General features: G+C 44.1%; 1 protein-coding gene across 1 annotated transcript in view; it reads right to left on the bottom strand.

The window, feature by feature from the left end:
- The window catches only part of arhgap35a (Rho GTPase activating protein 35a), a 69,326-nt gene that overhangs the window by 21,164 nt on the left and 24,629 nt on the right, over positions 1-23,533 (bottom strand). Inside the window, exon 2 of the mRNA XM_073483065.1 lies at positions 2,284-6,133. Coding sequence (XP_073339166.1) covers positions 2,284-6,021 — 3,738 coding nt within the window. The 5' untranslated portion in view covers positions 6,022-6,133. The remainder of the gene's footprint in view (positions 1-2,283; positions 6,134-23,533) is intronic.

The following is a 23,533-nucleotide window of genomic DNA, read 5'->3' as shown; positions in this document are numbered from 1 at the left end:
TGATGTGTTAAATTGGTGGGATTAACCTTTAATAACATGGGGCATGAACTTGGCTGACCGTACACACTTTTTCAGACGGACAAAAGGCATTGAGTTCATGATGAGCTTATGGAGTCAGTTGGTGCACAAAAGGAAAGAACGTACTAGTTCTGGCAGTTAGAAACTATGCAAGAAGACAGGCTTCACATAGGTACTTGGACATCACAGCTGAGTGTGTGAAAACATTAATCATCCCCCTCCTGTTCCACCTTACTGACAGCCATGGTAATTATCACAGACGCACAAGCACAACATAAGCAGCTGTAACTCCTATTCAGCTGGCACTTCTGTACCACACTGTGTGTGTGTGAATGAACAGCATACCAGGCAGATAAGCCTGACGGTGTCAGGTCAAAAGTGTCGTCACAACACGTGTGAGAGACAAGCACGGAAAGAACAGGAGGGGGGAGACAGAGGTTTAGGGATGTTGCTAACAATTATTTTTATTATCAATTAATCTGCTCATTAGAACTTCCCAGAGCCTAAAATGATGTCTTTAAATTGCTTCTTTAGTCCAAACAACAGTACAAAACCCAAACTCTTCAATTACTATCATACCTGACAAAAAAAACCCAGCAAATTCTAACATTTAAGAAGCTGGAACCATCAAATGTTTGACATTCTTGCTTGAAAAATTAAATGATGAATCGATTTTCAAAATACTAAAGCCATTATTTTTCTTTAGATTGACTAATCGTTTAATCCACTAATCGCTGCAGCTCTATAGAGATGTGAGAAATGAGAGAAGAGGTTCCTGCGTGGATGAAAAAACTCTAGCAAAAAAATACAAAGAGAGATATGAGGAGAACATTATGGGGAGTGAGAGAGAAAAAGTGTGGCAGAAATGTAAGAAGTAGAAAGCATGAATCAGCAAGAAGAGCAGACAAATAATGTGAATAAGAGAGAATGAAAGGAAGGAAGCAAAGAAAGCTAAGCCGACAGCGAAGAATTCAGAGTCCTAGGGAACAACTTGACCAGCCTAGGCACATTCTGTACTTTACTGCAGCAGCACAACAGTAAACATCACTGCCTTAACTAGATGTCGCTGATGTCAATCATTAGGTCAGTAATGGCACATGCAGTGCACCCTTTGGCAGTTAAGCTGTAAACAACGTGTGGCCATATTACATATGACGCTGACAGCAAGTTGACTGCACAATCCGCTTCTGTAAATAGTAATTAAAGTGTAGGTTTTATGTTTGGACAAAAGACTCCAGTGCTTAGATTCTCACAGTTTTGTGTTGCTTGTTAGTACTATTGTTTCCTGAATAGCAGGGTTGTTTACAGCTAATTTTCTGAGATGTAACATTTGTTTTAATTCTTCTTCAGACACTACTATAGCGAGAATTGTAAGCTGGATGTTTTTCCTTCAAAATCTTGCTAAAATAAATTGCAAACATTATTATGCCAGCTCTAATATAATTGGAAACCTGATGCAACTAAGCAGACATACACATGTGCACAAACAGATAAAATAGCACAGTATATACTGTGGCTCTGTCCCTATTCATTAAGAGTTTCTGCCTGCTGGTACAGAAGTTCAGTGACTGGAGTTTGACTCTTTTTCCTCTGATGATCTGGCTAGTTTAGTGAGCTCTCACAGAGTGGTCAGGGGAAAAGTCTGCAGACATGCCTTTCAGAGGACCTTCTATAGTATTCGATGCTTTTACTGAGCTAAGCGGCAGAATGTAGCGAGATTATACTTAAATCATTCGTCATTCTTCGACATTAGTGATAAACAGTTATTAAGCAAACGATAACTTATTATACTGGACATTTCATCCAATCTGTGCATAAGCAAATACATGTGCATCTGTACTGCAGACAAAGTAATATACGTGCACAACATCCTGTATTGCTGAGTTAGTCATTAGATACAATTTAAAGTAAGTGTTTTGCTCAAAAATCTGATCTCCACTATTTAAACAAGTGACACTTTCCCTGGCAAAATACTTAGGAGAAATGGTGCTTTACAGTTAGTTAATACAGGTTACTGTATTTTCAGCTTTGGTTGAGAAAACTCAGTAAGTCATTAAGTGATGTACTTTGGCAATGGATGTGCTCCAAAAGTAAATATGCAAATTTTTGGAATAATATCTGCTGTGTTTGGGAGTAGTTAAATCAACTAATTAATTCAAATGTGCTCAGTAACACTATTTTATGGCACCAATATAGATACATTTGCATATTCAACCCATATGTCACGAATATTTAACTAAAACAGACGGTTGCATAAACACTAACCTTTGTATTTCTGCGCAGGCTCTTGAGAATATTTCTCCTTTTGGGGTCCTCGCTCTCCTCGATGGAGTTGTCTTTTTGGGCTCCAACCTCGTCCTGGCCGGCCTTGGGTGGACCCCCCATCTCATCATCACTGCCTATAGAGAAGCTCGTCCTAAAACTGCTGAACTTGCCAAGCCGTTTGGATCTGTCTCTGTAAAGCTTAGGCTTTACCCCGATGGCAGACAACTTTCTCCTGCGCTCCAGTGAACTGCTATCAGCCTCACTATCTGACCCATTCCCCCCAGCACTCCCGTTGGAGTGACCCTTGTTGGCATTGCGGATGGTGATAATCTTGCCCTGTGTGCTGTCATGAGGGACAGAGTAAATATTCTCCTCTTCTGTGGGTCGAGGTTTGCTCACAGCATCCATGGGCTCCGCGTAGTCTGAGGGGTCATAGCCACCATCACTACCTGGCGCCCAGGTGACAGCTTGGGGCAGGGAACGGCGGTTGGTGCCACCCTGCTGATCCATGTAGGGGCCAAGGTTAACCTTACGGACAGGCTTGGGCTTCACTTGTGGAGGAACCTTGTTGTTCAGCTTGCTCTCAAAGGTGCTCAGCTCAGAAATGACAGAGAAAGTGTCACTTGAATCCAGATCTGGCAGCTTAAAGGTTCCTAGGTGAGAACCAAGACTGCCATCCTCCCTCAGGGTAGGGTAAGGCGATGATGGGTCGATATCATCCTCTGAATCCATAAGAATGTTAACTGGACTGGGAGAGCCACAGCGAGGGCTGATGCTCTCATTGGTACAGGCCTCAGCCACATTATCATACATGTGTGTGGCCTCAACAATAGTGCGCTTTTCTACCACCTCTTTGAGGAAAGATTGGAAAAGGTCTATCTTGTGAAGCCCCCCTACCACCCCACCATGTCCACATATTACTGTGTTAAACCTGGCCTCTATTTCATGGGCCAGTTCCTCTCCCTGACTGACCTGCTCCTTGGCTGACTCTGAGTCTGACAGCTCCATCTGACTCTCCCCTACTGCTAGCAACTGGACTGGGATGATGTCTTGGACCTCACACAGGAAAGCACATAATGTCTCCATAGAGGCCTTGCGGCGAGCAGAGTAAACTGCAATGTAGCCATGGACCAGCCTGGTCTTGCGGAGGGAGAATGTGGAATGGAAGGAGAGCAGGGATAGCTCAATGTTCTGCCTCTGACCTCCTATACTCATATCCAACAAAACGGAGGTGCCACTACTGAGACTGGAGGCAGGACGACAATGCTGGGGCAACAGGAAGGGAGCGAGGAGCTGGTCTAGGTCATACGTGTCTCCACACATGAGGCACATGACTATCCTCAGGTCAGCCTCTAGCATTGGCTGGGACTGAGAGTCTCTGAAGGCAGAAGATGGAGGGGGTAAGGGAGGGGAACTGCTCCCTATGCTTCTCCGTGATTCTAAGAGGCCCTTCAGCATCTGGTTGATCTGCTTCTCATTGACATTGCGCCCATAGCCCATGCCTGGAGATGCAGGGTCTAGGTAAGCACACTGCAGCTTTCCAGCCACCTGCTGCCCTTGTTGGATAAGAGTCTGAGCTGTCTCCCCCCCAATATCCCCTATGGACCCCACCCCACGCTTGGTGACCAGAAGGAGGGACAGCGGGATTTGGGATAAGCTGTTTTCCCTTTCCCTTCTGCTTATAGTTGACTCTCTAAGCTTCTCTATACTTTCTACAACATAGGAGAGGGATTCCTTTGAGTTGTACAAACACAGACAACCATGGGGTGTGAAGGTTGGTGTGTGGAATGAATTAACTGGCAGACGTACGTTGCCCTCTATGGGACGAAGGGCTAACTCATACATCCTGCCATCTAACACGTACCGGTCATCACTGGTGCACAAGGCCCTTATCTCATTAGCCATCTCTCTGGCTAGTCCATCTTTCCCTAAGATGACAAGATTTATCCGTTCAGCCCTCCCCCCATCCGGTCTTGAACTGTCTGATGATGGGTAGCGGGTAGGGAATCTGGAGGCCAGTATTTGCTCTAACTTACTGTCCACACAGTGGGGGCTGTTGGGACAGGTGTCCTTTGTTGGATGGTAGACGAAGTGGATATGTTTCAATACCAGAGCATCCCTTTCTGCCTGCAGCTTCTGCAGGGCTTTAAACCTTTGCTCCTCACCCAACACCTCCTGAATGGCTCCCATTTTCTCTTTACTTGGCTTTGCATCCACTTCCAGCTCATAGAAGAGCTCAGAGTATTCAAGAAGCAGTTCCTGAAAGTCCTCTTTGGCTCGGTCAATGATTTCCTTCTGGTGTTTGTTGTAGATATCCAGATATTCAGCCTCATCCAGCCACTGGTAGAAGTCTTCATTCATGATGAAGCTTCGGGCCTCCTCCCAGGGTTTCCCTGGTGTGATGAAAGGTGAGACACTTAGCTTCTCCTTGAACTCCCATCTCATCTCAGCCCGTTTGCGCTCATTCCTTAGCTGCTCCAGGTGGGTCTCATAGATAGTTTCAGCTGCAGGGGTCTCCAGGAGGTCCTGGGGGATCCGATCATCCTCCATGTTGTCAATGTGTGGTGTTGTCTCCCAAGGGGTGTCATCCAGCACTACGAACCATTGGGAGAAATCTCGCTTTGTCTCCAGGACCTTCTGAACTCCAGACCAGCTCAAGTGGTCTATCTCGTCCAACTCTGGCAACAGTACAGACAGGGCCTGTGGTAGTGTACTTAGATAGGCCTTTCTACGTTTTTCTATATGCTCTTGTTTAAGTCTATGCACATGCTGCTGGAAGAGCTTCTTGGCTTTAGCTGTTCCCTCAAGGAAAACATAGTCCTTGTACTCAGGAGCAGTCTGCATACGGCGACTGACAACAGGCCAGGTCTCATTGTGGTTCTTCACGATTCGGTTGACCAGCCACTCATAGCGGTCTTTGGCTGAGGCAATCTGTTGACTCTGCTGTTTCAGTGCCTCAAAGTAAGGGATAATTTTGGGCTTTCCCCTACTCTTGTCTATTAGCTGAACCAGTGTAAGAAAGGCTAGATCAACATTGACATTAGAGCGTGCTGATGTTTCTACCACCTGTAGGTTCTTCTTGGCTAGGGCAAAGGTGTGTGAGTCTTTAATGTAGCGCTCAACTCCTTCATCACATTTGGTGAGAACCAGTACCACAGGTTTCTTCGTTTTGGCTAGCTGGTTGTACAGGTTAGTCACAAACTTCATCTGGTCCTCAAAGCTACGGTTCATACCCCTGCTAACATCCACACAGAGTAAGAAGCCATCCACCATAAGCTTGCCTTCGGGCATCTGTTTCTGCTCAAAGTCCTGCTCCAGCCCCAGCTGATCTGTGCAAAAATACATTAGCTTCTCAGCCGAAGCCAGCTTGGTGGAAGCTGCCCTCTTGATGTAAGGCTGGAGTGCCGTGCTTCGGTGTGGCTGGAACGTCTGATCATCGATGAACTCTGTCTGCTCCACCACATTCATACGGCATTCTGGCCCCTCCTCCACCATCCGCCCGGCCTCTCCCCAGAACAGGAAGTGGTCATTGTTCACCACACGGCCTCCGAAGTCACTGGTACTGAGAACAGAGGTGTGGTCCAGGTAGAAGTCATCTGCACTTGGCCGGACAAAGCGGTTACACAAGCAGGACTTGCCCACACCACATTGGCCTTTCTCCTTCTCCGTGCCGGACAGCCCAACCACGACCAGGTTGTAGGTGGGTGCCCGGACATCTTGCTTTTTGGCCATCATCATCGCTGGCAGAGGCTCATCCTGCCATGCTGGCCGCTAGCTCTAGGGAGAGGAGAAGGCTGCCAAGGAAGGAGGGTTTCCATGCAAGAGGAGCTCACTGGGCTGGGGTCTGGTCCTGCATGATAGACAGAGAGAAAAAAATGGGGGGATACAATTAATCTAGAGGAAAAAAATACAAAAAAAAAATAGCATTCCAATGGCAGGATTTATTATTAGAGAGCTATTGTGTCTCTCATCTAAATTCCTACTGTGTGCCTATGTGGTGTTAATAATGTTTAATCTGTGATCCTATTTCTCCACTGAATGTTTCCTGAAAAGATTGAGGTCAGTGGCAAAGCTGCTGGAATGCTGCACATTACTTAACCCAGCTGTAGCTCAGTAAAAGGCAATTTTTCTGATTTAACACATTTAATTTGGATACTGCCCGGACCACACTGCTAACAGGGGTGCCTTCAACATTTCACTCCTGTTTGCCGAGACTCTGTATGTGTTTTGGCTTATTATCTGACATCTAACAGTATGGCTGGTCGTCTAACTGCCGACAGCAGTAGAATAAAGTTATGTGGGGTTTACAATCGCGAACCGTGCACACAAACACATGCACTACCACATACTTGCAAAAACAGGCTCACTAAGCTCCCTGCACCCCGAACGAAAGACACACACACGAAGATGAAAGCAGATAAGTGTTCCAGAGCTAAAGTTACTAATTGGCCAACTAGGGAAAGCCATCTGCATTTTAAAAGGCTGCACTGCCTGTTGGCTGACTCGTCTCCATCAAAAACATGTTTTTCTATGTTTCTCACCGAACAGCACTCTGCAAACGGATAAGAGTTGGCTGATGTACCGTCACTAATGTCTCGACATATTTACCTACAGTGGATGCAACAAATTTGTGTAGCGCTGTCTAGAAACAGCACATACACCTACGATACATAGAGGCTTATTTGACTGGCCAATCTCAGTATAATTTATTCCATCAGTAGATCAGACATAAAAATAATGAGAGGGAGGACAGAGGGTCGGGGATGCTCTTTATGGAATAGCCCTGTTTGACAGCACAATTTGTAAGGAACAAAAATCTTCCAAGACAGCCAGCACACAGACTCGCAGTGTAAGACCACCCCCTCTATGTCATAACTGAGGAGTTAATGTAGTAAAACAGACATTAAAACCACTATTAATCATGAATAGCTCTTTTGACGGAGTGCACAAAAGCAGACAAAGCCTTCATTGCTGCTGAATTGAGTTTGTCAGACAACAGAGAACTGGGGAAGCGCAAAGATGAACTTCAAAGTCCAACCCGCCAACAATGAAAAGGAAGCAGTAGGAGGAGTAAGAAACTCAATACATTTGAACACACTGTAGATAAAAAGCAGCCTCACACCTGCCACCATCGACTACAGCATATACTGTATATTTCTGAGTTTTATTGAAAAAGCTGAGTGCCACTAATCAAAGTTCAAAGCTGACAGTTATGGCAAAGCCGTGAAACCCCGAGTTTCACGAGAGCAAATTCCAATCAGCAGTGAATTAACATTACAGAGGCAAGATCTCCCAAGTGCTTCACCAGGTGCTTCAGTGAGTGCCAGAAGAAAAGGGAATCAATATCAAAAAGAATGTCTTGTGTTTTGATATTTATAGAGGAAACATGCATGAAAAATGTATCAAGGCACCCAGAGACAGACTCAGTCCATGTAATAATGAGGTGTGGTGTGTGTTGTGCTCAACCAGGCCTGCTGGTCGATACACTCGTATAGGTGGATGACCTGGGGATTGTGGTTAATTCATGGTCTTCTCTTTCCAGAACTCTCTTCTTCTAAGTGTTTACTGCATATGTCTGTGCTTGCATCAGTTTATATAAGATCTTTATTGTGTGTACACCTACTTCGTGATCACTATATACACATTCAGTTGGGAAATGTGCTGTACATGCAGCCTTGACCCGATGAGAAGAACTGCAGGTGTGGTGTCTATAGAGCTCGAATCAGCAGGTTGAAAGTGCACCTGTGTCCTGACCTGATCATGTTCACATTACAGAGCAGACAGCCTAAACTGCAATCACTCCAAAAAACATGACCTGCTGCCCCTGGATATGTTCTACTGGCTGAACCGAACATGCATCCAGGCTGCTAATCATCATCTTTTGTATACTGTATCTAAATTTTCCCCTCCTGTGCTACACACTAAAAACATAAGGTAAAATTTCAAATCTCTTCAATAATTTGAATTCCTTGCTAATTGCTATTAGCTAAATTCAATTCTATAGTCATGTGTGGCAGACGCCATTTACATTTCCTTTCGGAGTAAACCACAGAGGATTTCAGGTAGCTATCCGAGCTTTGCTGTGGCAAACGTTGCTGTGAGCTGCATCTCTGCACACAGACTGAACTGTTGTGACATGCTTGAAGTCGCAGGCGACTGAGCTGACAGAGAGTGTTACATACAGATAAGTATGGAAGCCCTGGCATAGACCCACATTAGCACAAATGACCTATACGAGCGTACACATAAAAATGCACACACATACACACACATACACAGACTTTATCCTATGTAACATCCCGGTGGTCATCGTGTCATGTGTGAAATAGGTCATGTTTGTGACCGGTTGTGAGAGTGTCTGGATTAAATAAAGTCAAGCGCTCCTAGAGTCCCTATGGAGCTGGAGGCTAGCCAGGCTCAACACTCTCACAGATGCAGTCGCGAACATCTGCTTCCCTGACCCCACCTATCTTTTTCTAAGAACGTTCCTGTGCGTGCACAGCTTATGTGAATCTGGACATTTTTTGCGACAGTCAACTAACATACTCACTGCAGCAGGGTGCAGTTTGAGCGCATTAGCAGTGGCCTTTTTGCAATGACGTCAAAAGGAATGGCAAACAAAGGGGACCTGATGCGAGGTTTTCTTTCATTTTTTTCTGTTCTGTCAGACCGACATGTCGGCGCGAGATGCAAACAGACGGCTAAGAATTCAGTCTTAAGTGATGTGTGGATGCAATAGTTTAGAAGATAGCAGCAGCTCATAATGGAAGAAAATAAAACGCCTCATGAGACTGACTGCCGAGCTCAAGCTGAACTGACAGAAACAGAATATATATGACTTTACAACTGCACAATTCAGCTTGTTTCTGAGTTTCTTCAGCCTCTCTGCTGGCAGCCTCAGTGCAGCATTTCATACACAATAGATCCAGTCATTTAGGGAATACATTTCCTCTTTCCGCAGACCTATAAAGACACCACTGCCTGAGCACAACTAGTGCAGCAGTCCAGTAGTCGAGCAGTGAGGCAGCCAGTCTCCCAGTTCACCCTGAGGCCTGGTGTCTGGTGCGCATGTCCAGCCACATACCACTGTCTCGAGGCTGAGGGCTGTTTAGGGCTGAGGCAGAGATAGGTTAGGGCCTGCATTGCATCTGCCTCTGACCCTGAAACACGAGGGTAAGCCGAAAAGGAGAGGGAGGAGAGAGTAGGGGGGGATGCAGGAAGGAGTTTGGGGGAGGAGACAGTGGGTGAGAAGTTTGTGCACATGGAGAGGATGGGGGTATAAAGAAGAATGAGGATGAGGGGAAGGGGAGAGAGGTCAGTGGCCTGGGTCATGTGAGCCGCACATTGGAATCCCCTCAGGGAAGAGGGGCCGGGGCGTGGCGAGGCCTGGATGAGTTAAGGGTCAGGGTCTGACCCGTCACATCACTCTCCCCCTGACTAATCACAAACAGCATTACAAGCAGGACATACCCAAATACCACATCTCAATTTCCCCTGTTGCCTTTTCCCCTTCCTTTCTCTTACAGTCCATCTAATCATATAGTCAAAACACACAGCAATCTCGCCTTGACTGAACCACCACCTTTCTAGGTCACTGACTGTCTCAAGGACAAGAGAAGCCAATGAAGATGGGATGCATCTGTAGGGTATTGGGAGTGCAGCCTGAAGCTAATGCTAGGGCGGCAGGGCGTGAAGTTCATCATAACACGTGCTACAAAGGGCAGGCTGTGTTCACTGCCCATGAGGAGAGACTATGTAGCCTTCACAGGGCGGCTGCATTCCTTTCATTACAAAAGGGAAGAAGAGTCAGGGACAGGGAATGAAGAGATTGTCAGTCAGGCTTGTTTTGATACACAGAAAAATCCTCATCGCTTTGACGTGCTAGCTTAAATGGAGAGTGCACATCTGATGCAAATCTAAGTATAGAGAGAGAAGAATGTCCTGGGGAAGTGGAACATTTAAAGTATTTAGTGGATGTTAAGAGTATTGTGTGCTGACAACAGGAAGGACAGATTTTTCTATTTTTCAAACCTGATTGCGGTTTTTATTATAGTCCACCCCCTCTATGTCCTCCTCTCTCCTCACGTGCCACAGGACCAGGCTGCACACCAACCACCAAAACTAGCTATAGCCAATTTTCTTTTAGGAAAAAGAGGGCTTGAAGGTCTGACAGGCCAAGTTTGTGCAATCTGCACAAGGTGAATAATCACCACAATGTAAAATAGTGAAATCTAATGTAAAACCAATGAAAAAAGGCCTAAAGCAGAATCAAAGACACCGACTCCCTTTTGTGACGCGGGAAAAAGGCGTTTTAAGCTCAAAATTTCTGCCCTTATGTCTTTAAAAATTTAACCTGCAGGTTGCTCTTTAATACAAATAAGGGGCTAATATAATTCTAATATACGTGGGGGTACTCAGAGATTTCTCAGTAATCTTCTTCTTCAAGATATTCCCTCGCACAACGACAAAACTTTCTGATACTTCTGACTGAATCCCAGGGCTTTCCCTGCCCTGAGCCATTATGGGCACCACCTAAGCCAGATAAATGTAAAATCAACGTGGAGAAAATCAAAACTAACGAAATTACTCCTAGTAACGGTTCTAGTCAGTCACCAGTGGAATTTTTTGCATTAGTTTTCTAACTTTCTGTACACATATATAATACTGATCTAAAATGATGTGAACTTGTCTATTTATTCATTTTTTATTAAAAAATGTTAAATTTTCTTGTGGGAGGACCCCTAAACCCTCTGCCGAATAAGTGCAACTAAGTCTTCCACAAACCAAAGGAAAACACTGCTGAACACACTTAGTATTGAAAACGAGGATAAACGAGGAGGCCAGCTTGCATGGTTTCCCAGCATGCCCTGTGGTTGTACAGTATTATACACTCAGGAAGGCTGGGAGTTGACAGAAACAAAGGTCATGAAATAGTCATGAAGCAGTGGTGGTGGTGCTGGTCATGATGATGACAGAGAGGCAGCAGGGAAAAACTCCTTCTCTCCCTTATTCTCCAAGATACAAGTCTGGCTCGCCCTCCCTCTGCTTCCGTCCAAAATATGTTTTCCCTCTCCTCTTCGCTCCTTCTGCATGATGTAAGTCTGCAACCAGTTGTACTTCCGCTCTCCACTCCGTTTTTATTATTTCTCTCTCTCTCTCTCTCTCTCCTCTTGTGCTCTCACCCACAACATTATCCTCATCATATAGATTTCCCATCTCCATCTGTCAAGATTTTTTTTCTTCTCTGTCTCCATCACTCTCTCCCACACTCCTCACCTCCCCCTTTATTCTCCCCCCTCCCCTCTCTGGAGACTTGTTGTCCATTAGTAAGAAACTAGGGGTGTGGGCAGGGGCTGTGGGCGGGTGGGGGCAGTCCTCACACTGATGCTACTTCCTGCTCAGGCTGTGCTCTCATTACACCAGGGTATAAACACACAGATGAATCTGCAGAATAAAGGGGGCGGGGGTGATAAATATGATATGAATGCAGATGAAGACAGGGCCAAAACAACATAATGCAAATACATAGCACATAATCACTGGCGTGCAGGCATGAGTGTTAAATAATTACTCTAAGAATATATATAAATATATAATAATCTGCCTCCACACACCACATTTAACACACTTTAGAGGAAGTGCTCAGTGGTGCAGTGTATCCACTCAAACAGAAGTCATTTGTCTCTCCCCGCAATTGCGACACATCCATCTATCACTCACCAAACAGGAAGTACAGTAAGACGGAAAGAGTGAGGAAAATTTTAAGAAAACTTAACACGAGCAATCGCACCATTGCTAATGCATTTCACATGTGGCCATGAGTGCAAAACACAACAACCCAACCACGCTAGCAAATCCAACCGTCATAAATTATTCCTAAAAGAAGAAAACACTTACCACAACAGCTCAGCACAGCCTGAATCAATCGACCTATGTTATAACAAAATACATATCTGCTGCTGCTGCTGCTGCACACAAACACACGGATATATTAATCCAGCACCCAAACAGCCCATCACATATCCAGGTCCTCATCCAGGAGAGCTGGTCAGTTGTGACTGGGATTATGGACACTCTGGATTAGCTACGGCTATTTGCATCTTCCCATTTGCGGGATCACAAGTTGGCGCCGCCTGTGCATTAGCATGATCCGATGGCACGGTGATATAACCACATAAAAAAAAAAAAAACAGACCACAGACGCAGATAACAAAATCCCCCTGCTGCTGCTCCCTCACACTTCACATTTGCATATTGACAAGAGCGCCAGAAAAACACGTGCATGAAGTAATTCATATTTATTCCACACTGGTCTGTTATGTCGGAGGTTATCTGTGTGTTATAGTCGTTAGTAACCTAAACTGCCATGTAGCCCGTCTCTAAGCTGTAAGTTCATTTCCACTTCCTCCCTGCGCCTGGCACTGCCGAGACAGAGGCCCAGTTACTGATCGACCCCCTGAGGAGAGAGGTGGACATACAGCGAGAGGGAGGAAGGATGCAGGATAAGGGCAGAAGAAAAGAAGGATAAGAGAGACAAAGACTGTAAGCAAACATCAGTCGACAACTGAGAATGCAGGATATATGGAGTAAGACAGAAGGAAGAGGGCAGAGGAGACCATATTTACAGCCTAATCTGAAATTCAAGACTACAACTGAGCAGTTCAAGGAGCGGAGACAGAGGAAAGAGCAAGGTTTAAGTCAGATAAAGACGGGATCTTGAAAGAGTGGACAGACTATTTAGAGAGTGGAAGGAGAGAGCGAGAAGGGCAGAGAAGGAGTGTGTCACTGTGGTTTAACCTCTTCAACTGCGCCAGAAGGCCTCGCAGATAGCACAGCTAAATATAATGTGCTGGAAACATGGACAATGACAGCTATAAATTTGAACTACCACCGCATACAGTAAATCCGCCGCGCTTACGAACATGCACGAGTACTCACAGTGTGGTATCTTCTTCACTGATAAGGTTATTTTTTCTCCAAGCTGACAGCAAGCAAGCAAAAGTGAGAGACACAATTTAGCAAACTGCAACAGCAGTTCTGACCTTCACACACATCTGCTGTGAAGTTATCTCAGATATTAGTCACTAAAATGTATTATACAAAGATCTGCATTTTGCTCACTAAAGCAGGGATCAAACTACCGGTGTTTTGGGCTGATTTATCCTTGATTTCCAGAAATTCGGAGGACAAATCTGCTCTGGGACTTTGGTGAATACTGATGTTCGGCCCAGATTATCTGCTAATGTGAGGGGTTTACAGATCCAGTCTTAAACCTCCCGAACTAACTGGCTCGTCAGAGCTGCCCCGATAATTTCAAATACATTTAATATTTAGGAGTCAATACTTTCCAAGTGGGAACACAATAACCAATGAGAGAGACGTATAGACCAAATCACCATGACATCGCGCCTGCAACAATCACTTCCAGGTAAAAAACTAGCATTTGATTTGTATTGTGGAGATTTGAGAAATAGTCACACTTGTTTATTTCGGTAGTTATTTTCAGCCATATCTCTAACAAGTAAAAATATATAGTTAAAAATGTTGGTCCGACCTGTCTGACGTTTCTGCTGTGCTTACTTCATGTGCTGTGTTACTTTGCTACCGTCTTTGATATCTACACAAGAGCGACACTTTTGAGTTTTTAGTGAACTCAAACTGTCATTTTCTTTAACAGGCAATCACATAATCTCCATTTTGTTTACATCTGCTTCCTCATGAGATCACGTGAGATCATGTGGCGCACTGCTCCCTCTGGCACAGCAATCTTAAGAATATCCTGCAGTGTGAGATGTGCCATTATTTATCTCCTTATGTCAAGACACAAACTGATTTCAAAACTGGTTGGAGTTTAAACTCCTGTAGTCTGAGCTTGGCTTTACATCTGTCATCATGATGTATCTCTCAGTGGAACTGAAAGAATTGGAAATGTTGATCAATTAACTGTTGTGTTGATAGAAAATTAAGCGGTTCGGTGCTGAATGTTTCTGCTTCTCAAATGTGAGTCGTTCCTTTCATCTATTTTACATAATTGGGGACTGAAAATATCTTTGGGTTGTGGACTGTTGGTCACAAAAAACAAGCAATTTGAAGATGTCATCTTGTGCTGGTGATAATTAATTTGGTTTGTTTTGTTTACATTCTATGTACTGAACAATTAAGAACAAAAATAATTACAGACAGAACCCTCAGTAATGAAAATAATCATTAGTTGCAGTTGCAAAATGCAGCGTGACTGCCTGGGATTTGGGGACCCAAACGCTGAAAGCTTTGCACTTTTGACATGCACTCTGGTACACGGAGACATTTGCTCCACAAATTCCCTGTTCAACAGGCTCCACAACATAAACAACAACAGCAACTGTTGCTTTATATTCACGGCCGGCAAGACAGACAAGCCTGTGTTTTCCTTTGGCACAAAAGCTCATCTGTGGGCCTCTACTCTCCCTCCCACTTAATTCCCTCTGCCAGACATGAACTGCCTCGCTCCTCATTTCTTTCACTGCCCCCTGGCCCTTGTCTAATTCTCCTTATATTTCCTGTTCCTATATTCCTTCGTCTTAGCATGTCTCTGCTGTGCTCCATCTCTCTCTCGGCTCTGTCTTCGTACCTAACCTCGCAGCCCAGCCCCTGTCAGACTAGCAGACAGTCTGCTGGTGATATTAGCATACATCTGATCCCTGCTCCCCTGCTAGAAGGCTTGTCGGTATCAGCACAACTGTATACACACTTTCAGACATCCAATACAGCTGTCCTGCCCTCCCAGCCAAACTCGACGCAACAGCACAAACAAACAGCTGCAACGCAGACAGATATAGAGCGTACGCAATGAGTCCAGTAGACTCAACAGGAGAGGAGGGATGCTTGTATTATTACACACAAACACGTGCTGTTTTTGCGGTTAAATATGACGGCATTTTGTTCTCTTCGTGCAGGAGGGGGATTGGACGGCGGGCCTTCAAACCCAGCTGCTAATCTTCCACCTGAATGAGCCTCCAATTCCAAATGCAAGTGTAATTGGTTCGACAGCAACGGTGTCTGCGTGTGTGTTTGTCTCATTTCAGAGCTGGGGGCGCCCTTCGTCTTTCAATACCGAGGGCTGGCAATCATTTGAGGAATACTTTCAGACCCATGCCCGCTTTTCAAACAAAACGAATATTTGTCAGTGTTAATATACGTCTCGGTGCATTAGTGTAAACTGAAAATTGCTTCCAGCACATCCTCTCTCTGTTTACAAATAAAATCAGACTGTGCATAATAGATTTCCTCAATAAAAGAGCCCATAAAGCAGAAAAGGAGTGGTGTTCTCATACTGTAGCAACATTACAGCCGAACAGTGTTTCGAACAGACCTCGCTCCTCTTTATTTCCTGACAGTAGATGATCTGCTCTCTGACCTCTGGTTCATGCAGTCAGAGAATATCTTAATAAAAAAACAAATATGATTCAACATTTCTTAAGATTTCCAATAAATCGGCTCAGTGACTCACACTTATTCAAAACCACAGTCCCACTCCCCTGGCGGAGAAAAGCCATCCACATAAAATACTATGATTTGTGAGCGACACATCAACTGCTGACATTACCTCCAATTTAATTGTCATTATTAACCCATTTTCAGCAGAGCGCTCATCCTTAGCTAGAGTGGGGGCCTAATAGATGTGCTGGGTGTGTTTTCCAGATGGTGCCCGAGACTAGAAGGCTGTGCACGTTCGCAGAGCGACGCTGCTGCCACCAGAGTTTAATTTTTATCACTTTATCTACCGCTGCGAAGATTGTGACGGCCAGAATTAACTCACGGCACAAGTCCTGATTGCAACAATTATGTGATTGCGGCCACAGAGCTTCCATTGTTTTGCCTTACTATGACAGAAACTTTCCATCGTGCAGTATATGGGCTGCATTCACCTGTGTGTTCAGCATCCTCTGCTTCCTGCTTTACATGGTGGAAGAAAAAGGGAGAATGGATAGTGCAAAATGGTTGCTGCTGGCTGATTTGACTTTGTAAAACCACTGACAAAATATATGCAGCCATATTTCATAGATTTAGATGTGGTAGTGACACAATAGTAGGGCTAGATGATAAATCTAATGTTAGTTTTTGATTAATGTTGTTATTAAGATTATCTATTATTTATTATTTACGACACTTTACCAACCCCAAAATGTCAGTATTTGACGTCCTGGGAATGAGACATGTCAATTAACTATTTTTCTGGTGCGTTTACAAACAGCTGGGACAAATCCTACTGATTCTACCTTTAAGTTCAATGGTCCTTGAATTATATTAATATGACGTGATGCTCAGTTAGCTTTGCACAGAAATGGCCGGTAGGGATGCTATTTATACTTTGTGCTTTCTTAATTTTACTTAAGTGAAGAAGTTGAATCTATACTTCTACTTGGGTAAAGAACGTGTGGACTTCTGCCACCTTTGTCTACCCGTGATGTTATGGTACCGGTGCTTGGAGTGGCCAAAAAGGACGGAGGAGTAGCATTTCGGTAATCCTTTCTCGCGTTATATAGAGCAAATAATACGATTATTATAGACATAATTTATTAAATAAGTCTTCACATTTATCATATCATATATTACATTATATTATAAGAAATTATTAGACTTTTTTCAGTTTAATTGTTTTTTTTAAAAAAGGTACACAATGCAAGACCTACAGTGCAAGAATATAGGACTATATACCAAAATGTCAATATGGGTCATAATCAGCTGCTTTCACAGTCAACCTCTATTGCCATTTTTCTGATGAGGGCAAGCTGAAAAAGTTACATATTGCACTTTTAAAGTTAAAAAAATGCATTATGTTTCCAAAGTTACTTAGTTATCATGTTAAATAATCATAACCTCAATACTGATTATGATTTTTGTCATAATCCTGCAGCCGTACCTCATCGCTAACAAAGTTCTCTGTATGTTGCTTAGCCTATGCTCCCTCACTACACTCCCCAAACGTATTAAATTACATTATTATACATCAAACAGGGAGCAATTAATAAACTGCAACACCTGCTGAGACTCATCAGCCCACATATATTACACTAAATACAAAGGAGTCAGAAAATCACAGCTGTACTTAAGCCACATTTGAATATTTATCACTCTGAAGTTGAAGCAACACAATAATTTGCCTTCTGATCATCACTCAGAATTGAAGGATGATGTTGCTAAAGTCTTCCCATCTGGACTCTTAACCTTCTTTGTATATAATCAGGTCTCATGATCCCTGTGGGGAGATCTTACATCATCCAGAGATCACCCGAACTGTTACTAGGTGACAGATGGTCATCACGCACACACACAAACAGCCACCCAACACCTACACCATATGCTCCGATGTAGATACGGCACGTTCTCCTCTCACACGTTCACGTGCCCTCTAACTCGCCTGCTCTCTGCTTAAATAACAAACGTTTTTAATAAACAGCGTGTTAAAAGTTTTTTTTTTCCTCTCAGCCAAGAGAAATGTTCAGGCGCTGCTGATTCGTGAGACCAATTAAATCTGAAAGTGACAGAAATAAAGGAACAAGGATGGGCTAAGAGGGAAGTGGAAGGAAGTATGAACCAATTTCTACAGAACGCTGGGTGTAAGTGTAAGCTCTGAGAAAGTGTTAGCAGCTACGGTGCATCACTGTGAGGCCGTGAATGCCACGCCGCATGCGGTCTGTTCTTGTCATGTTCTCATGTGTGGAGCCTAGGTGCTAATGGGCTGGCCTGAGCAGCAGAATCCTTATAGCATCATCTCACCCTGTCAGTAGCACAAGACAAACTAGTCAATAGGTGCCACTTCCACTCGCATCTCCAGTCAATCCCCTCAATCCTTCCCCGCTCTGTGGAAGGCTAATAAAGCAGCCAGCAGTAATAAAAGCTACGGTCTGGACACTGCTCTGCCAACTGGTTTTGACAGGCTCAAGGCACAACCCAGATTCAAACAATCGTCAGAGACAGAACGTCCCAATCCTGGCTTTTGTTTGTGTAATTACTTTTTCATCGAACTGGACACTTTTTGTACCCACAAACTAATCGACTGAGCGAGCGACGGGGACGAGAACCTGCTCGTTACAACTAAATGGATTTGAAAACTACAAATGGTTTTTGAAAGGGCTCGTATTGTTTGAAGACACCGGAGCAAAATTGTGTTTTTTCATTTTGAGTGGCTCAAAGAAAAAAGAAATTATTTTCCACCATTATATGCAACCCTTTCAAGAACCTGTGTGTCCCGCAGTATGAAAAGAGAGAGATGAAATGAGGCAAAGAAAAAAAGTTTGTTGGATGTGGATGTAATGCGAGGGGGAGGACGGGAGTGTCTGAAATCATAAATGAGGTAATGAAAAATATTATGAGAGAACAAGAAGAGTTTCCAGCTAAGTGAGGAAAGAAGGGGAGAACGAGAGAGTTGACGTTGGGGGAGGAGAGGAGGAGGTTAACACAAGCAGCTTCTGGTAAGTGCTTAGCACTTGCGGTTGGCTAATGGTACACAGACAGGGCTACTTTACGATCGCTCATCTGCACTTCTTGCTGCTGCCGCCCTGACAAGCCTCGACGTGAAAGATATAAGCCCCCGTTAAGAGGGATAGACAACCACTTTCTCTACTTCTTTGCCCTCCACCTTCTCTACAGTTGTCTCCGCTGCCATTCAATTTTTTATGCTCCTGTCACTTTCCTTCTTTAAATTGTTCTCTCGTCACTTTTCGCTCCGTCTGTCATTGTGTCATCCATCAATACTACTCCTCGCCATCTGAAAGCACAGTGGCATCATGCTGCACGCCCAAAGAACGGGATAGCCTTACAGACGGAGACAAGTGCTTGAGATACACACACCCTAAATCGCCTGAAAGAAAGCTACACTGCACAGTAAAAGAAAGGATGACACAGGGGGAAAAAAAGAACCAAGAGCCCCAGAATGAAGCGAAGGACCGCTGCCAAAGACGGGTGAGTCACTGCGGGGAGAAAAAAGCTAATGATACAATTGAAAACACCTGAACCTGCCACAGTGTAAATTAAAGATAATGACTTTTTACTGGTTGCCACAGTAACCAACTGTTGGCACAAAGGCAGATGGCTACAGAGGCGTCCCCCCCCCACGTTCCTCCCCTCCCTTCCCCTCTTCCTCTATCGCTTTCATTTTTTCCAAGAGCTCCACTCTCTCTTTCTGCCCTCCCGCGAGCCCCGCCAAGGTGCAATTCATGCAGGAGCAATAGAAAACCAAACAAACAAACCATTTCCATGCTTTAATAGCTCCTAACTAAAGTAGCCTCTGCTTAGTCTCTTCGGTGAGCCAGATTCAGGTTCAGAGACGAATGAATGAGATCGGAAAAGTGGTGAGTTGGCTTAAACACGATATATCTCCCGCAAGCTTAAACGGAGAATGCATATGTAAACACATCACCTTTTCACACTCTTAAAGCATGTGGGAGTGTCACCTCTGAGCTCCTTCTGCAGTCCGAGTGGAAGAAGCTGACAGGCTCTGGGGCAACTCGTCCAGAGGTTACAGGGGTTATGCTTGGTCATCCATTTTAAATCAGCCTCCAGACAACAACTGGAGTGCCATTACAGCTCGAAACTTTGCTGCTCTGCACTCAACTGCCTGCAGCTGCAGCAGCATCGGAGCCCAAGGCCGAGCTCTGCCTGCCGAGGCTCACTTTAACGGTGTCCACTGGCCAGTTGATCCTGTCTACAGCACAGTCAGAGGAATGCAGCCTTTCAGGGTAGTAGGGAGTCAGCTTTCGCCACAGATAGATAAACACTCTGCAGGGTGCAGGATATTTTGTAAGTGTGTCCTTGTGCATATACAACTCGAAAACAGCTTCTTTAATCTCTGTCTATTTAATATTCTTGTGGTCATCCTGTGAATATACTTGTTTCGTACGACTTGTACTTTTTGGTGTTCTTGTAAATAGAAGTGAGAAGACATGTGAAATAAAGCAGTGGCTATCACACCACCAATGGACTTATGTTATCCCAATAAGTCTTGATATACTAGCATCGTAAGGCCATGATGGGGAAATACTTTAGCACTAAGTGGAAGAACTGGCAAAAGCGGAAACTGGATCAAGACATCAGAGTGTCTGTATGCTAGTCATGGAGCTAAAGACATGGGGACAGTTAGCTTAGCTTAGCATAAAGAATGGTAGTGGGGGGACACAGCTAGCCTGGCTCACTCCAATAGCCACAACTACGTCTATGTCTCTATGCTAATTTGAGCTAACTACCACCCTGGCTCCAGCTCAATCATTGGCACACACAATTAAATGCAGAACCAATCTTCACATCAAACTCTGAAGACAGCAAAATAAGTCTATTTCCCAAAATGTCAAACCATTCAATGAATAGCTAGCCAACAGTTACATGTACATGCTCTATGGGCCTGTCCCCTCCTATAAAACCTGAGAGTACCTGCGGTCAAACTAGTATTCTGGACTAGAAGTCTCAATCTGTGGAGCAGATTTGAGCCCGAGAGGCTGCGGACTAAAGTAACTTTCTCATATAAACTCTGATTCTGACTCTGAATTAGGTCCAGACATTTTCTGGAGGCGTCCTGTCACACAACACAAGAGTATCCATGCCAGATGGGTTCTCACATACTGGAAATACTGCATTTAGTTTAGGTAAGGGGTGGCGCATGGGTAAGCTGTGCAGGGGGAAGACTCATCTGTTATGATGACTGTTTTAATCAGTTCTACTACATTTGTATTTGGAATATAAACGAGAGCGTGGAAAGCAATATACACCACAGGCAAGCAGAAAAGGACAATAAAATGGACTTAACTGACATTACACACACTTTGTGTGAGGGAGCTGGAAGAGTAAAGTCTATTTAATGTCCGGGCAAACTCATTCAGACATTTTGCATTCAGCTCCTCTGGGTAATGTCCAGAAAAAATTCAGGAAGGAGGGCATGTGTGAACTAGGCTTAGAAGAGAAGTCTAAAGTTACATTCTGCAATAATGTACCATTGTTGAAATGTGAGAAATATAATGGTAGAGCACGGACACAGATGGAGCCTTATAGAGAAAGAAAAAAAAAATCGATCTTGACCTTTTCTGACCTCCTCCTCCTCCTCATTTCTAAAAGTTACATGTGTAGTATATGATTTATTCTTCCTCAAACTAGTTTCTATGCCGTGTCGGCCCTGTTGCCTCTCCAGGCCCGGAGGAGGGAAATGTCTCAGGAAAAGGCAGGGGGCGAGAATTAGACCATTCTCTCTGCTGAAACAGGAAAGCAACCAGGTTGGATTTTAAAGCAGTTCTCCTGGCTCTAATCCAAGTGTTAACCCCCTACCTCCCACCCCATGAACACACACACAGACACACAGACACACACACACACACACACACACACACACACACACTATTAAATTCCACTACTTAGCGATGATGCCAAGACTCCTTTCCACTATTCCCTTCCTCTCTCCACCCATCCCTTCTTCCCCCTCTGATTGGCACCGTTGCTCCTCACTACCTCATATCCCAGGGTTCTCGTATGAGCACATCGGCCAATCAGGTTAGCTGATATGGTTCCAAAATCTCTGACATCACAGGCCCTAGAAAGACAAAACAAGGACTCCTGGCTTAGGAGGAAACAGTGTGCAATCCTTCATGCTGATTTTCGCTCTAATAGCCTTTCTCTCTTTTTTAAAAAAAATCACACAGATCATATGTGCTAAACTGAACTTTCACAATATTTCACAATATATTCTTATCGTGAATTTCAAGAGCTATAACTCCAACCGTGAAGCAACTGTTGCACAAATAGATAATGGATAACATAATTTAATGCAACTGTCATAATATAAATGTCTTTGTATTTTATATACGGCATATATTAACCATACTTATATTTAAATAAATACACTTATAAGTATTTATAAAATTCTTACATATTGCACTTTCAACAGTTTATGGACGTTTCATAGGTGATATAACTGTTGAGAAAAACAATTAAAACTGTCCTTACATCTGCTGAAAACCTACATTTTAATGTGCTATAAACGAGTACTCATATGTTGCTCATAAAAGCTAAATAGGGGGAAGTTAGGTGGGACAAAAAATAGGGACAAAAACAATCTTGTCTTTAAAGTTACAATGACCCCATGAGACTATCAGCACCAAAGAATAGGTTTCTCTTTCTAAAACATCCCATTCATTGTCAATATAACTGCAGTCTTCGAATTTTAGAGTTTTATATGCACCAACAGTCTCTTTGAGTGCTGCTGACGTCATCGTAGATAACACTAACCTCACAAAGACACACAAATGCGCACATCCAGCTCGCTGTACCATCTTTAAGCCTTTCTAATCCTTGATCTCAGACAAAGGAGGAGGCCACTCTCACAGACACACACCGTCTCACACGCCCCACCTATCCCCCTGAAGACGCAGGTCCGTCTATTGATGAGCGCAGGCTAAGGTCATTACAGTGATTGTCGTGTGAAGGTAAAGAGGGATTATTTTGCCAGCGTCCACTCAACACACATCAGGGGACTTAAGGCTCTCTCTTTTGTCTTTATCTCTCTCTCTTTCTCCTGCAATCTCTCCGGCTCACTTTGCTTCGTTTTCTTTTTCTCCCGTCTCCATGGGGATTTGAGCCGAGAGAGTGGGGAGGAGGGGGAGGAGGTGTGAGCCAGTCAACAAGTTTCAATTTTAATTTTTTTATTTTATGACAGGAGATAAAGGAAGTATGTGTGAGCTGCGTGTGCAAAGCCTCGACAGGCACAGTGACCAAATGACCTTGAGGGGGCTCATTCATAAAGCCAAACTACATAGCAGGGGGGCGCAACCAAACATCTAAATGTGATAAAATCTACTGGGGAAGGAGGGGTGGGGGGGAGGAAAAAAAAAGGCCGGAAAGAACGGAATAAACGAATTAAGCCAGATAAAGCCTTGTTCCTATTGCACTCTGGAGACTTGCTGCCATGGCAGTCGAAAGGGGAGAGAGGAAGAGAAAGCTTTAAAAAGGCCCTTGGAAGTGAAAGAAAGGAAAAGTGGCGATCTGAGTCGCACACTGAAACCTGTTTCAACAGCAATTTGTAACTTTGTTAAAGAGAAAAGGTTAAATCACTATCGCCTATGCAGCAGCCAGAAACATGTCCCCAACTTTTCATTTTATTAACAACATTAATTTGAAACAACCTACATATCAGCTCCTATAGCCTCCAATAACCTCTAAAATCCTTTGGTGGCAGCAGCAGGAGCAGCAGCAGCTCCTGGCTCCCGTCCCACAATCCACTCTGATGTTT

Source organism: Pagrus major, chromosome 2 (genome assembly GCF_040436345.1).
Source record: "Pagrus major chromosome 2, Pma_NU_1.0".
Taxonomy (NCBI): domain Eukaryota; kingdom Metazoa; phylum Chordata; class Actinopteri; order Spariformes; family Sparidae; genus Pagrus; species Pagrus major.
This window is presented reverse-complemented; position numbering and strand designations above follow the sequence as displayed.